The 10,953-nt window shown below is 37.2% G+C and overlaps 1 protein-coding gene across 2 annotated transcripts in view; it reads right to left on the bottom strand.

Annotated features, from left to right (window-relative positions):
* SKAP2 (src kinase associated phosphoprotein 2) overlaps positions 1-6,180 on the bottom strand; it is a 114,941-nt gene extending 108,761 nt beyond the window's left edge. For both annotated transcript variants that reach the window (XM_009325716.1, XM_009325717.1), the window contains exons 1-2: positions 6,112-6,180; positions 1,857-1,962 (exon numbers count right to left, since the gene is read on the bottom strand). In XM_009325716.1, coding sequence (XP_009323991.1) covers positions 1,857-1,869 — 13 coding nt within the window. In that variant the 5' untranslated portion in view covers positions 1,870-1,962; positions 6,112-6,180. The remainder of the gene's footprint in view (positions 1-1,856; positions 1,963-6,111) is intronic.
* Between the last annotated feature and the right edge of the window lie 4,773 nt (positions 6,181-10,953).

Here is a 10,953-nt window from a genome sequence, read left to right as displayed (position 1 = left end):
GCAGTAAGTTATCAAATCCAAGTGAAAAAGTATTAATAATTAACCAGAAATTAAAACGTTAATGCATGCCTAAATTAAAAAGTCATTTTCAAATAAGAAGACCTCAACTTATTTAATGCCTAAAAAAAGAAAAAATTCTATCATCCCAGAGGGAAAAAATACTGTTTCTTCAGAGCTAAATCTTGATATTTCAGAAACAAAGATAATCATAGGATACAGCTTGATGTATAAAGATAAATAATCAGGACAGAGTTATGTAAAATGGTATCTCAAGAAGCATGCATGGACAAGAGTTCATGTGAAAAGAGGATTTCACCAGAAATAACTGGCGAACAAAATGCAGCTGCCAAGACCATCTTTATAGACGACAAGCAGTAGCGCGTGTTATCAGGCTGGTCAGTAAAGAGATGCTTACAAGTAACGAGCAGGAGAGAAAGGAAGGGTCTAGGGATAAGAAACTGAGAAATGCAAACAGAGACAAAAGGCCAGATCTAAGAAATCCTACGTAGCAAGTAGCAGTAATAGTTAGGCACAGCCCAATATGTGGGATGTGAAAATCAAAGACGACTACAAAGTGCATGTATTTTGCAGCCTGCATGAAAAGCAAGACGCTGTTAACAGTGAATAATATTACAGGAGACAAGGAAGGAATTAGAAATTAAAATAAGATGTGAAATCATGGGGTCATGTAAGTGACTAGGAAAGGATTCAGTGTCAACTGCGCTCATAACTGCACGTTCCCTCCTTTGATATTTCATCATCCAAAAAAACATAGTTGAGTCGTAAGACTGAAGAAAAAAAGTCACTAGTGCTGTATCTGCAAGTCATCTGTACAGTCCCAGTTAGCTCAATAACCCAGAAGGGGAAGCACGAAAAAAAGAGAAAGAAAATCCCGGTTGCTTAAAAAAAAAAAGTTCCCTAAGCATTTACAGCCTGAATCAAAGGCACACAAATCTTCAATTACAAGGTTTTGCCACACAACTCATGTCTTCCTGCAGTGAGTGTGATACAAAGAATGATGCCTTCGCCAGATGATTGTGCTGTCTTTGAAATTGTAAACAAGTTGCCACAGAGGCAGGAGCATGTCATCAAAGTAAAGGTTAGGAGATATCCAATGGGAGTAATCAGTAGAAAACCACTTTAGAAACAACAATGGGAGAAGAACAGCAAGTACCAGATTATATCCTAGTTGATTGGAGCTGTAAGAAAAGAGATTTTGCAAAGAAAATGTTGTAGCACAAATAAAACTACAGCCAAATCTCTTTAGCTGAATTGTTTGACTGAAATTAAAACACAATAGAACAGTCTCAAATCATACCTGATACTAAAAAAAAAAGAGCAAAAACCACAGCCCTCTGCTTGGTCTGTCATAGTACTCCATTATTTTAATGCTGCTGAAACAAACTTACGATCTGTAAATAGTTTCCAGTTATGTTTCAATTTTCTATTACAGACAGAGCTAAACGACAGAATATACAGTAAAGCACAGTCAGCATTGAATTATGCTGTTTTACACCAGCTGAGCATGGCGACAGGAAGCTCATTCGTATTCTCAGTGCATTATATTTCTCGTATTTTAATGAATCTTACCAAAGCAGAGGTGAAGGCAAGCTCTATCCAACCAGCTTGCAATCAGGGTTCAGGATATTACAGCAATTCAAATGGGACAAATCCTTATGTTCCCATTTCTTACTAAATTCTAGCAGCTTCAAGAAAGATATAAATACTTGAACCCATGCAGATTATTTGACAAAATCAGGCCCTAGACAGATTTTTAATTGTTAATGGTTATTAAAAGATTGTAAAAAGTTATCAGTAAGTGAATTTATAACATTAAAGCCATGAAGCTCGCTTACCTTGCCTTAACATCTTTTATCTTCTTAAGAAGAACTTCCCTTTTTTCTTTTGCTTTCTTGGATAGATTTTCTCCTTTTAGCGTTTGGGAAATAAACGTGTCAATATCTAAATAAAGAAGGGGAAGAAAAAAAAGTAAACCTCAAAAAAAAAGATGGATACTGCTGTAATGAGTTTGTCCTGATACTACTGTGAAGAAACTGAGAAAATTGTTTTCAGGCCTACACACAGCATCGTTAACAGACATTCAGATCCTAAATGGGATACATCTGTTCTCTGATCTACTTCTGCTTAGCACAGCAAATCCTATAGTGACATTTGATTCTTGCTCACTTAATTATGCCACATAAGTCCTAATAAATTGCAGTACTATAACAACTACTTTCCATCACCTAAAGTAAGGGATAAAGCTAAAACATGGAAATAGCCTTTATGCATGTATTACTGCCATGTTATTTCAGAAGTTCAAATTACAAAAAAGGTTGAGTAATTCATTATTTCAGCAGTAACGCCTACCCAGCTACTAATATATGTGACTTACTGGTTACAGTATTTTCAAGTGTTCTCACATTGTCTCTGAACTCCCTACTTGACTAAAAGTCCATATCCAAAGTCTTAATCCTGCAAACAATTAGGTAGGCACAATAACCATATCAAAGGAGCAAAGCTCAAGTGTGTACTTGAAGTTAAGCATACCTGCACTTGTAGAATCACAAACTAAAGCTCTAACCTGCACTGTAATGTTTAATTCTTATACAGAAGATGCATTTATATAGTCATGTAGAATCAAAGCATTTCATAAAAGTTACCATGGTTCTTTGTAATACAGTAAATATCCATTCCATAGGATAAAAACAATGCAGTGACTGAGAATTTGGGGGAGTGTAACTTCTCCAGTAGTATGCTTTCTTGGTTAACAAAAATAATAGCCAAAACTAACTGCAAAAGTTTCTTATAATTACCAACCAACATATGAATATCCTGAGAACTGAAAAGTAGAAATATGATCAAAAAATCCTGCTTGTTAACTTAAATTTTTCAGCTGTATGGATAATAACTGTTCAGTGAATAGGAAAAGCATACGTAAGTAACACTCAGATGTTTGCATGCAAAAGTTTACATTTTAAAACATTAGATGAATTTTACTGCAGATTTCCTAACTGAAAGCCTTAACTGCCTGCTTTTTTATTTAGAAAACAGAAGTTCAACAGAAACATATCCCACTTTATATTGCAGGCTGCAAGAAAACAAGTTAAGTCAAAAGTTATTCTTTGAGAACACTAGCATAGCTATTACAAAGATTTAATCCTTTATAAATAATTTACCAGATTATTATTTAGATGTTTAGATTGGCTTGCTGTCGTCACAAAATGTGGCAAAATCTTCATTTTCTAAAGTGTTTTAGAGTCCTGAAGAATGATATTGATCCCCCTTCCCCATAAGACGGAGAATCTTCCCCACTACATTCTCCAAAGCAGTCCTGAAGGGTGGGGAGCCACACTCAGTTCTATGGCATTCCTTCTTTAAAAGGACAGAAGGAAAGGCACTTAACGTTTATTAATGAATCCTCCAGACACACCCCCAACAGCCTCTATGCTGTACACCGAGCATCCCTGGAAACATTTTGTCCTAACCCACGGAAAATGTATACATCTTCATAAATTCCTATGATTGTAATTTCCAATCAAGCAGGCAAATGAGGATCCACACAATCCCAAGACATTGACAATCCACAAAAACTCACTTAGGTCAAAAGACCCGATACTTCTACTGCTGAGGGCAAAAAACAAAACCACCAACAGTTTTTCCCCTCAATAAAACCCAACAGGATTTTCCAGTACAGACCAACCTTTCACTCTGGAAGGGACACGCTGATTAAATATTTGTTCCTTCATACTTTTACATATTTATTTAAAAAATTAGATAGCAGCTTCAAAGTTCTACGTAGGCAGCAATATGTGAAAGCTTAACGAAATTAGTCACGTTTATAAATAAGGAGCGATGCTTGCACAGTAATCTTTGGACACTAATTAATCACAGAACTTTGCCTCAGCCCTCAGCAGTTTTCATTTAAACTCAGTGGGCTTCTTTACTTCTTGGAAAAGCTCAAAACCCAGCTGAGAACTCGGTCGTCTCTGGTTTTGACTGACTCTCAAAGCTTTTTCCAAACACAAATGTTGAGATAACTTGGTTTCGTTTCCCCACATACTCCTTAATTGTATTATCAAAAGAAAGAATTACCACTTCTGGCTTAGAACACACTGTACATATGAAAATCTGAGGACTAACTAAATTGTCGACACAACCTGTTCTTTTCTGGAAAAGCTTGGACTTCAAAAGCAGAAATAATGCAGAATTTTCAACCATGGAGGTACAGGGCTGAAGTAGATGCTCCATCTCTTCTCACTAGAGGTAGGTAATGAGATGGAGGAGGAAAAGGGGGAAGGAGAGAGACAGAAAGAGAGCAAGCATGCACAAGCTCCTGATAAGTTTGTTGCTTCTGAACAGCAGCAGCAGTTACAGAGAAGACATCCCTGGGATGGCTTCCCTCTCCTGTGAGATTGTAAAACAAGTTCTGTGAGCTTAGGTAGCCACAAACAGAATGCACTGTTCTCATCATGGAATACTATTACTTCTGTGTGTCCAGAGAAAGCATATAGCTTGATTCATCACAATGCCAAAATATGAAGACAGACCTGATGCATGCCTGACCTTCAACAGGATGCTAAAGAACCAATATACTTGGAAAATTACGTTACTGTATCAGATTTTCTTATCTATTCACAGTTACACAGCATGTTACATATCTTGCTCAAGCCACCTTTTGATCTAGCATTGTAAATCCATTCAGGATGTGCCAGATGCACATGAGATTAGTAACTTATACTAAGCTCCTCTGGACAAGAAGCAAGGAAGTTATCTAAGTTATGATCATCTCTTCACTACCTTGTACTTCCACACCGCGTATGGAAGGAGCAATCCCTGCTATTAGAGAGAGCTTCATCACTGGCTTAACTTAAGGGAATGTTCACGCAATTTCTCTGACGTTCCTCAAAGTGATTTACCTTAGAATGAGGACAGAACTCAGGACTTCAGTATGACAGATGCAAGTCTCGGAGTGAGCTTCAGACAGACACAGCAAAATTTACCCATTTCTCACCACTATTCTAGTCACTTACTTGCTCTTCCTTCTCCAGGATGATCCAAAACTTAATCTCTCCTCTGCTAGTTTAATGCTACGCAGAAAAGGAAAGTGTAAGCCACTAGTCACAAGCTCTTCAGTATAGATGTGTTTCTTTCATGCTTCAGTTGAGGAATTTAAAAAAGTAATAAAAGATAAACTCCAAAAAGAAAACATCTTTGAACATATTTCTGATTGAAAAGCACTTTTACTAATCAGTTACCATAGAACAAACAAAACAAGTTATCTATTTCCATAAATAGTTTGTTTCTAAAAAACTGAACAGCTATTCAGTATCACACATTGCAGAAACTCAGCTGTTCCCATTGAAAACACTAAAATTACAAAGAGAAATAAACTTTGGAAACCTATTCAACACCTCTTAACTTTTTTTAAGCTTGTGTGTTAAGACTGCCCAATAGCTTGAAGACCCATATTCGTTGCTCTGTTTCTTAAGGGTCATAATTTTAACTTTGTCTGAACCATGCCCCAGAGAAATTACTTGCTTCCAGAAATGAACAATAGCTGCCGGACTGAAAGATCCGATTGATACGATCCACTCACAAATTGCTCTGTCAATACAGGTTACAAACTGACAGAAAAGGGAAGTCACGCTACAGTCTAGCTCTGTCCACTTCAACAAGCTCATACAGTTCAAAGCTTAATTGCCATTTCATACAACAGTCAAAAGCTGAAAAGCCATTTTAATTTCATTTTCCCCTATATTCCTTTTACAAGGAAAAAAGTTGTGATTTTTTTTGCTTTTCATTGTTAAAACTTTTTGTGGTTCTCCTTACTTCCCTGACTATAAACAGACAACACCGCAAGTTTTTCATCATTTTAAGTCTTTGGGGCCATTTTCTTTAATGAAGGCTGAAACTACACAGATGGGCTTTTTCAGGAATGTCGTAAATTTTTAGCCCAAAGCAAGTGCTGCGTTAAAAAGTGCTAATCATAACAAATCATAGCACTTTTGTTGTTTACAGGGCTTAATATCATGATTGTAAGTCGCACTTACAATAATTACAATAATTATCATTATTGTAAATAAACAAACATACTTAGGACAGAACTACCTCATTTTTGTGTCAGGACGGGCCAAACGGACTCTCATAGAGGCACTCAGACTGTGCCCTGGGTCTTCCTTTCTCCCCTTGTCCAGTAGATAACCAAAATGTTGTCTATCGCATTATCAAGAAGTTAGTCACTTCTTCATCACCTGATGAGTTCATGCCATTCAAATGACAGAACAATTATAAATTGGCGATGAGATAGGTGTGTTTCTACTCACATGGCAGGGCACGCACACAGCTCCCCGTCCGTGACCCGAGGAGAATGCAGGCTCCTGTTTCAGGGCTGGACGCTCATCCGTCATATGACAAGGGACACTTGCATGGGGTCACCTGGCGGATGCGCTGCCAGTCACACAAGAAGGGAATGGCAGGTCAGCAGAACAATTCCTCCAGCCACCAGCCTTTTCCCATCTCTCTCCTCTGCCTCAAGGACTCAAGAGTGCCAGAAGCCGGCTGCAAGCCAGAGAATTTGGGAAGGCAGGCCAGAGAATTTTGGAAGGTAGCTGCAAGCTAGGCACATTTGTGCATACACACTGCCCAAAGGTGACCAACATTAAACAAACTGCCATGTATCTTTCAGCTTTACATGGGCTGGCATTAGAAAGCAATTAATTAATTTTATTTCAAAGCTTTTGTGCAATTCATTAATAGGGAACAGGTCTGAATACAAATTATCAAGCATATCTATGACTGCCTGTCCTCTTGAATCAAGAAATATGAGTATTTTGCTTCTGCTCTCCCCCTTCCTTCCCAACTATATTTAAAAGCCTCTCTCCAGAGTTTGCTAAACTGTCTTTTAAAAAAATATATATATACTTATACAGAAACAGAACACATGATGTAAAATAAAAGTGACTGACACTCTAAGTTGCCTAAAAATATCACATTGATCCAGCCTAACAAGTAGGTGAGCATTTCTTTTACCGCAAAGTCCTGGAAAGGATGGCTTTTAGAAACTGCTGTAGCTTAAATCCACAAAAGCAAGGCTATCTTGCCAAGTTGCCACAGACAAAGTGAGTATCATGACAAAACGTTGACGCTCAACAGTTTCGTTAGTGATTTAGAAAGCAGAAGTACACCCAAACTGCTAAGACTCCTCAAATGAAGTAAACGGTTAAGACAACTCTTTCAAGAAGTTAAAGAAAAAAGATATTATAATCAAAGATATCTAATCTCAAGATATATCTAATCTCATTGGCTGAGTAGTTGAACATCCTCTCTCTACATTAAAGAGGTAAGAAAAGATCAAGCTGTAACATATTAAGCATATCATGAAAAAACCACACCAGTACAAATCATGATCAAGTTACAAAGTAATTCCAAATGAACTATAGTAAAAAACGTTAAGGATTAACCTAAAGATTTACACTGTATGCCACATTATGTTGCATCTATTGTGGTTTGTTGACATATGATTATGAAAGAAACGTAAACCCAGTCAGATGAGAAAGATAGACCCCACGTTAATTGAAAAAGACAAACTAAGTGAATAATGAGTATATAAAAAATAGCCTATGCCATTTTTATCACCCGTATATGACACTTATTTTCAAATTTATGGCAGAGACAATTGAACTATGTTTCAAATCACTGGAGGTTATTTCTTACCAGCAATGCCTCTGCGCATTTTTTCACCTCACTATTTCTATTCTTATTCCATTACTATTGAAATACATATATATTACCAACGCTGTAAATACATGTCTACTTAGAAGATGTCTACAATAATTGCCCTGGTTTATCTTGTAAAGATAGATTTTTCAGCAAGAACCAGCATTCGTTAAAGCCTTGGAAACGTGAAAAATGATACTTTAAAACAAAGAGTAAAGTTTTAAACAACAATATCCTTTTAAAATTGAACCAGCCAATGAAAAGCAGCTACACTGTACCTAGGTGGCTTTTCCTATGACAGAAATATAAGGAGCAAGTCCAGCAACAGCTGACAGGTCAAAAAAGGACAGTTAGTTTTCTGGGCATCAGGGGTAAATATAACTACTGTAGTGCCCAAAAATAAAAGGTAAGCAAAATTAAACTCTTGCACTGGATCCACCGTCTTGTAGTTTTCTTGCCTTGCCCTCTTCTGCATGCTATTTCCAGGATGCAACTAAACAAGCAGGTAAACAATATTAATTTGAAGAAAAAAATAGAGGAATCACATTGAAAAAAGGCAATTTAGACAATATGACTAAGCATTTAAACAAACTGAGTAGTATCTGGGTGGAAATGGTCTCTAGGGCAAGAACATTGGTTTCTGTTTAGTTTGGGGTTTTTGTTTAGTAGAACAAGGAAAATGGATCTTGGGACTGGATATAAGGTTCCATGTGAACTAGAGAAAGTTTTATTCCATTTTCATAGCAAAAATCTTTATAACTTTTAAAAGACGAATACAGAAGATTCAAACTGGAAATACTGCAAAGTGTGAAAGAAAAACTGAATAAAACAAGCAATAGGACCCTTACTATAATCACAGCTGTCATGAAGATAAGAGGGAAAGATATAAACGATACATATATCTAACGATCATGACACCATCAAAAACTTTTAAAAAATGAAGAATCCTTAACTCCTCCAAATAAATCTCCATTACTGAAAAAACTCAAGATTTTTTTTTTTTTCCCAATCAAGATGACTGAAGCAACCAGTCTGATTTATGTTACAGGAGAAATAATATGCCTTTGGGGAAGAAGCAGCCTCTGAAATCTCTCTCAGCTATGGACAAGCCAAAACTTAGAGCGTGCACCAAAGAGTAAGGAAAAAAAAAAAGAGCAGGCCTCCAACAATCTGCATAACCAATAATTCGACAGTGAGGGGGGAAAAAAAAACAAAACAAAAAACCACCAACAAGTAACATCCCACTTTGCCAAACACCCACAAGAAGATCCTAAACATATAAACACAACAGAGGATACCTTTTCAAAAGAAAAAGGGACACAGTGGGGCTGGGCTTCCTTCACTAAATTCCAAGATCTCAAGCATCATCTAGAAGGTGCAGAGACACAGGTAGGGAATGAAGAAGTTACGTACACTACCACACATCTCCCAGGTGTAAAGAGGGAAACAAGAGAACAACAACATTACTTTCTCCTCCCACCAGAAGTTCAACTCATGACCAGAGGACCCTGTTTCTGTCTCCAGTGTTTCCCTCCCACCACTTGAACAAGTCAGAGAAGACAGGATGGGACTGTGAAATCCCAACAATCCTCTGCAATAAGCCCATTGCCACACTGACCCTTCCCCTTCAGCTTTACAGAAACAGCTTCCTCCTGTTTCCAACTAATGTGGTTAGCCCTGAGCTCAAGCTGTGCTTCTGCCTGGAACATTTCAGCACCGCTGACATGCAACTATAATGACCCTGCCAGCATGTGTGACAGAATTTGGTTTTGCGTTAAAGATATAATATTGTTTAGGTTCAAAGCAAAGCACCCACAAGTCAGAAAGTTTCCTGTGCAACTTTAATTCATCCCCTGGTGTGTTTATTCCCATTATCACCATGTTTAACTACAGGAGCACTTAGTATGTTTTCCAGTAGGACCCCTACTTGTTCAGCATAGTGGGTGGATGGTACTCCAACGATCAGTCAAGGCTAAGCAGGGATAAGGAGATCTGTACGATCGCTCCTCCACTTGTTGCAGAAGTTGGAAATAGTGGGCAAAAATACCAAGGAGAGGAGGAAGAGCACAATATTTATGAGATTTTGTATCTGTCACTGCCTCACTGCTATGTGACTATCAGGCTAAAAAAAGGTGCTTGTTGCTAGACATTAACTGGATGTTCTCAACAGAACCTGATATGAAGAAGTGCCCGGCTCTCATAATGGCCACTGAATATAGACATCCAGCTCACATATTTTCTGGAGAAACCAGCACAGCATGGAGGCAGGTGAATTTGAATTCTAATTCTGTTCCACCATTGATTGTTTTTTGCGACCTCAGATCACATCTTGTTTATTACACTAATTTTACTGACGGGAAAACAATAGTCCCTCATCTCAAAGAGGTGCTAAATCAGTACTTGTGAGCCATTAAAATAATACATTAAGACGCACTCTCGAAGAAGAGCATGCAGAAATTAATAACTCTCTACTCACCGCAGTCTTTGTATTGTGTAAGAGTTGCTTAATGAATAGTAAAGATATTACAGACCTCCCTTCCTTCCTCCATTACCACACCTCTTCACTACATGAATAGTTTGAGCAAAAAGAAGCAGGAGACTATATAATTAAAGATTACCAGAACCTAAACGTATCAGTGAAAGAACTGCTTATACAGTCTGAATTATTCTAGTTTCTAACTTTCATGCACTTGAGTGGTAACCTAAAGAAAAAAAAAAAAGAGAGGTTAACATACACAAACTGTGAAAAGTAATGCTGTATTTTTTAAAAAAAGGAAGCAGGTTATTGAATTTTTACATTGTATAACCATAATTAGCCTTACATTTGTTTTAATTACCCTTACATTTGTTTCCCTTTGATAATTCTGCAAGTAAGAATTAAAAGTTACAAACTATTAGTTGTTCCTCGCTACCCCAACTCCACCCTGCTGGATTTCTGCTTACTCCGTAATTACACTGTCATAAAATTAACAAGTGTTAAGCTCATTTTGCATTGAGTCCCAAAACAAAATTGCGTGTGAATGCAAGTTAAGTTGAAATTAATACCATTACAGTTGTAGAGATGTATTATGTAGCATTTATGCTACCATAATAATAAAACAAAGATTTAAAGATCATCGGTAAATCATTCCATTCTCTTCTTAACTTCAGTTCTATAGACAGCACTAAAGAAACCATCTCGTTTTCTTCCAGAAAAGCTGAAGCTGTACATACTATACAAACACTGAATACCTG

This window comes from Pygoscelis adeliae, unplaced genomic scaffold (assembly GCF_000699105.1).
Source record: "Pygoscelis adeliae isolate BGI_AS28 unplaced genomic scaffold, ASM69910v1 Scaffold226, whole genome shotgun sequence".
Taxonomy (NCBI): domain Eukaryota; kingdom Metazoa; phylum Chordata; class Aves; order Sphenisciformes; family Spheniscidae; genus Pygoscelis; species Pygoscelis adeliae.
This window is presented reverse-complemented; position numbering and strand designations above follow the sequence as displayed.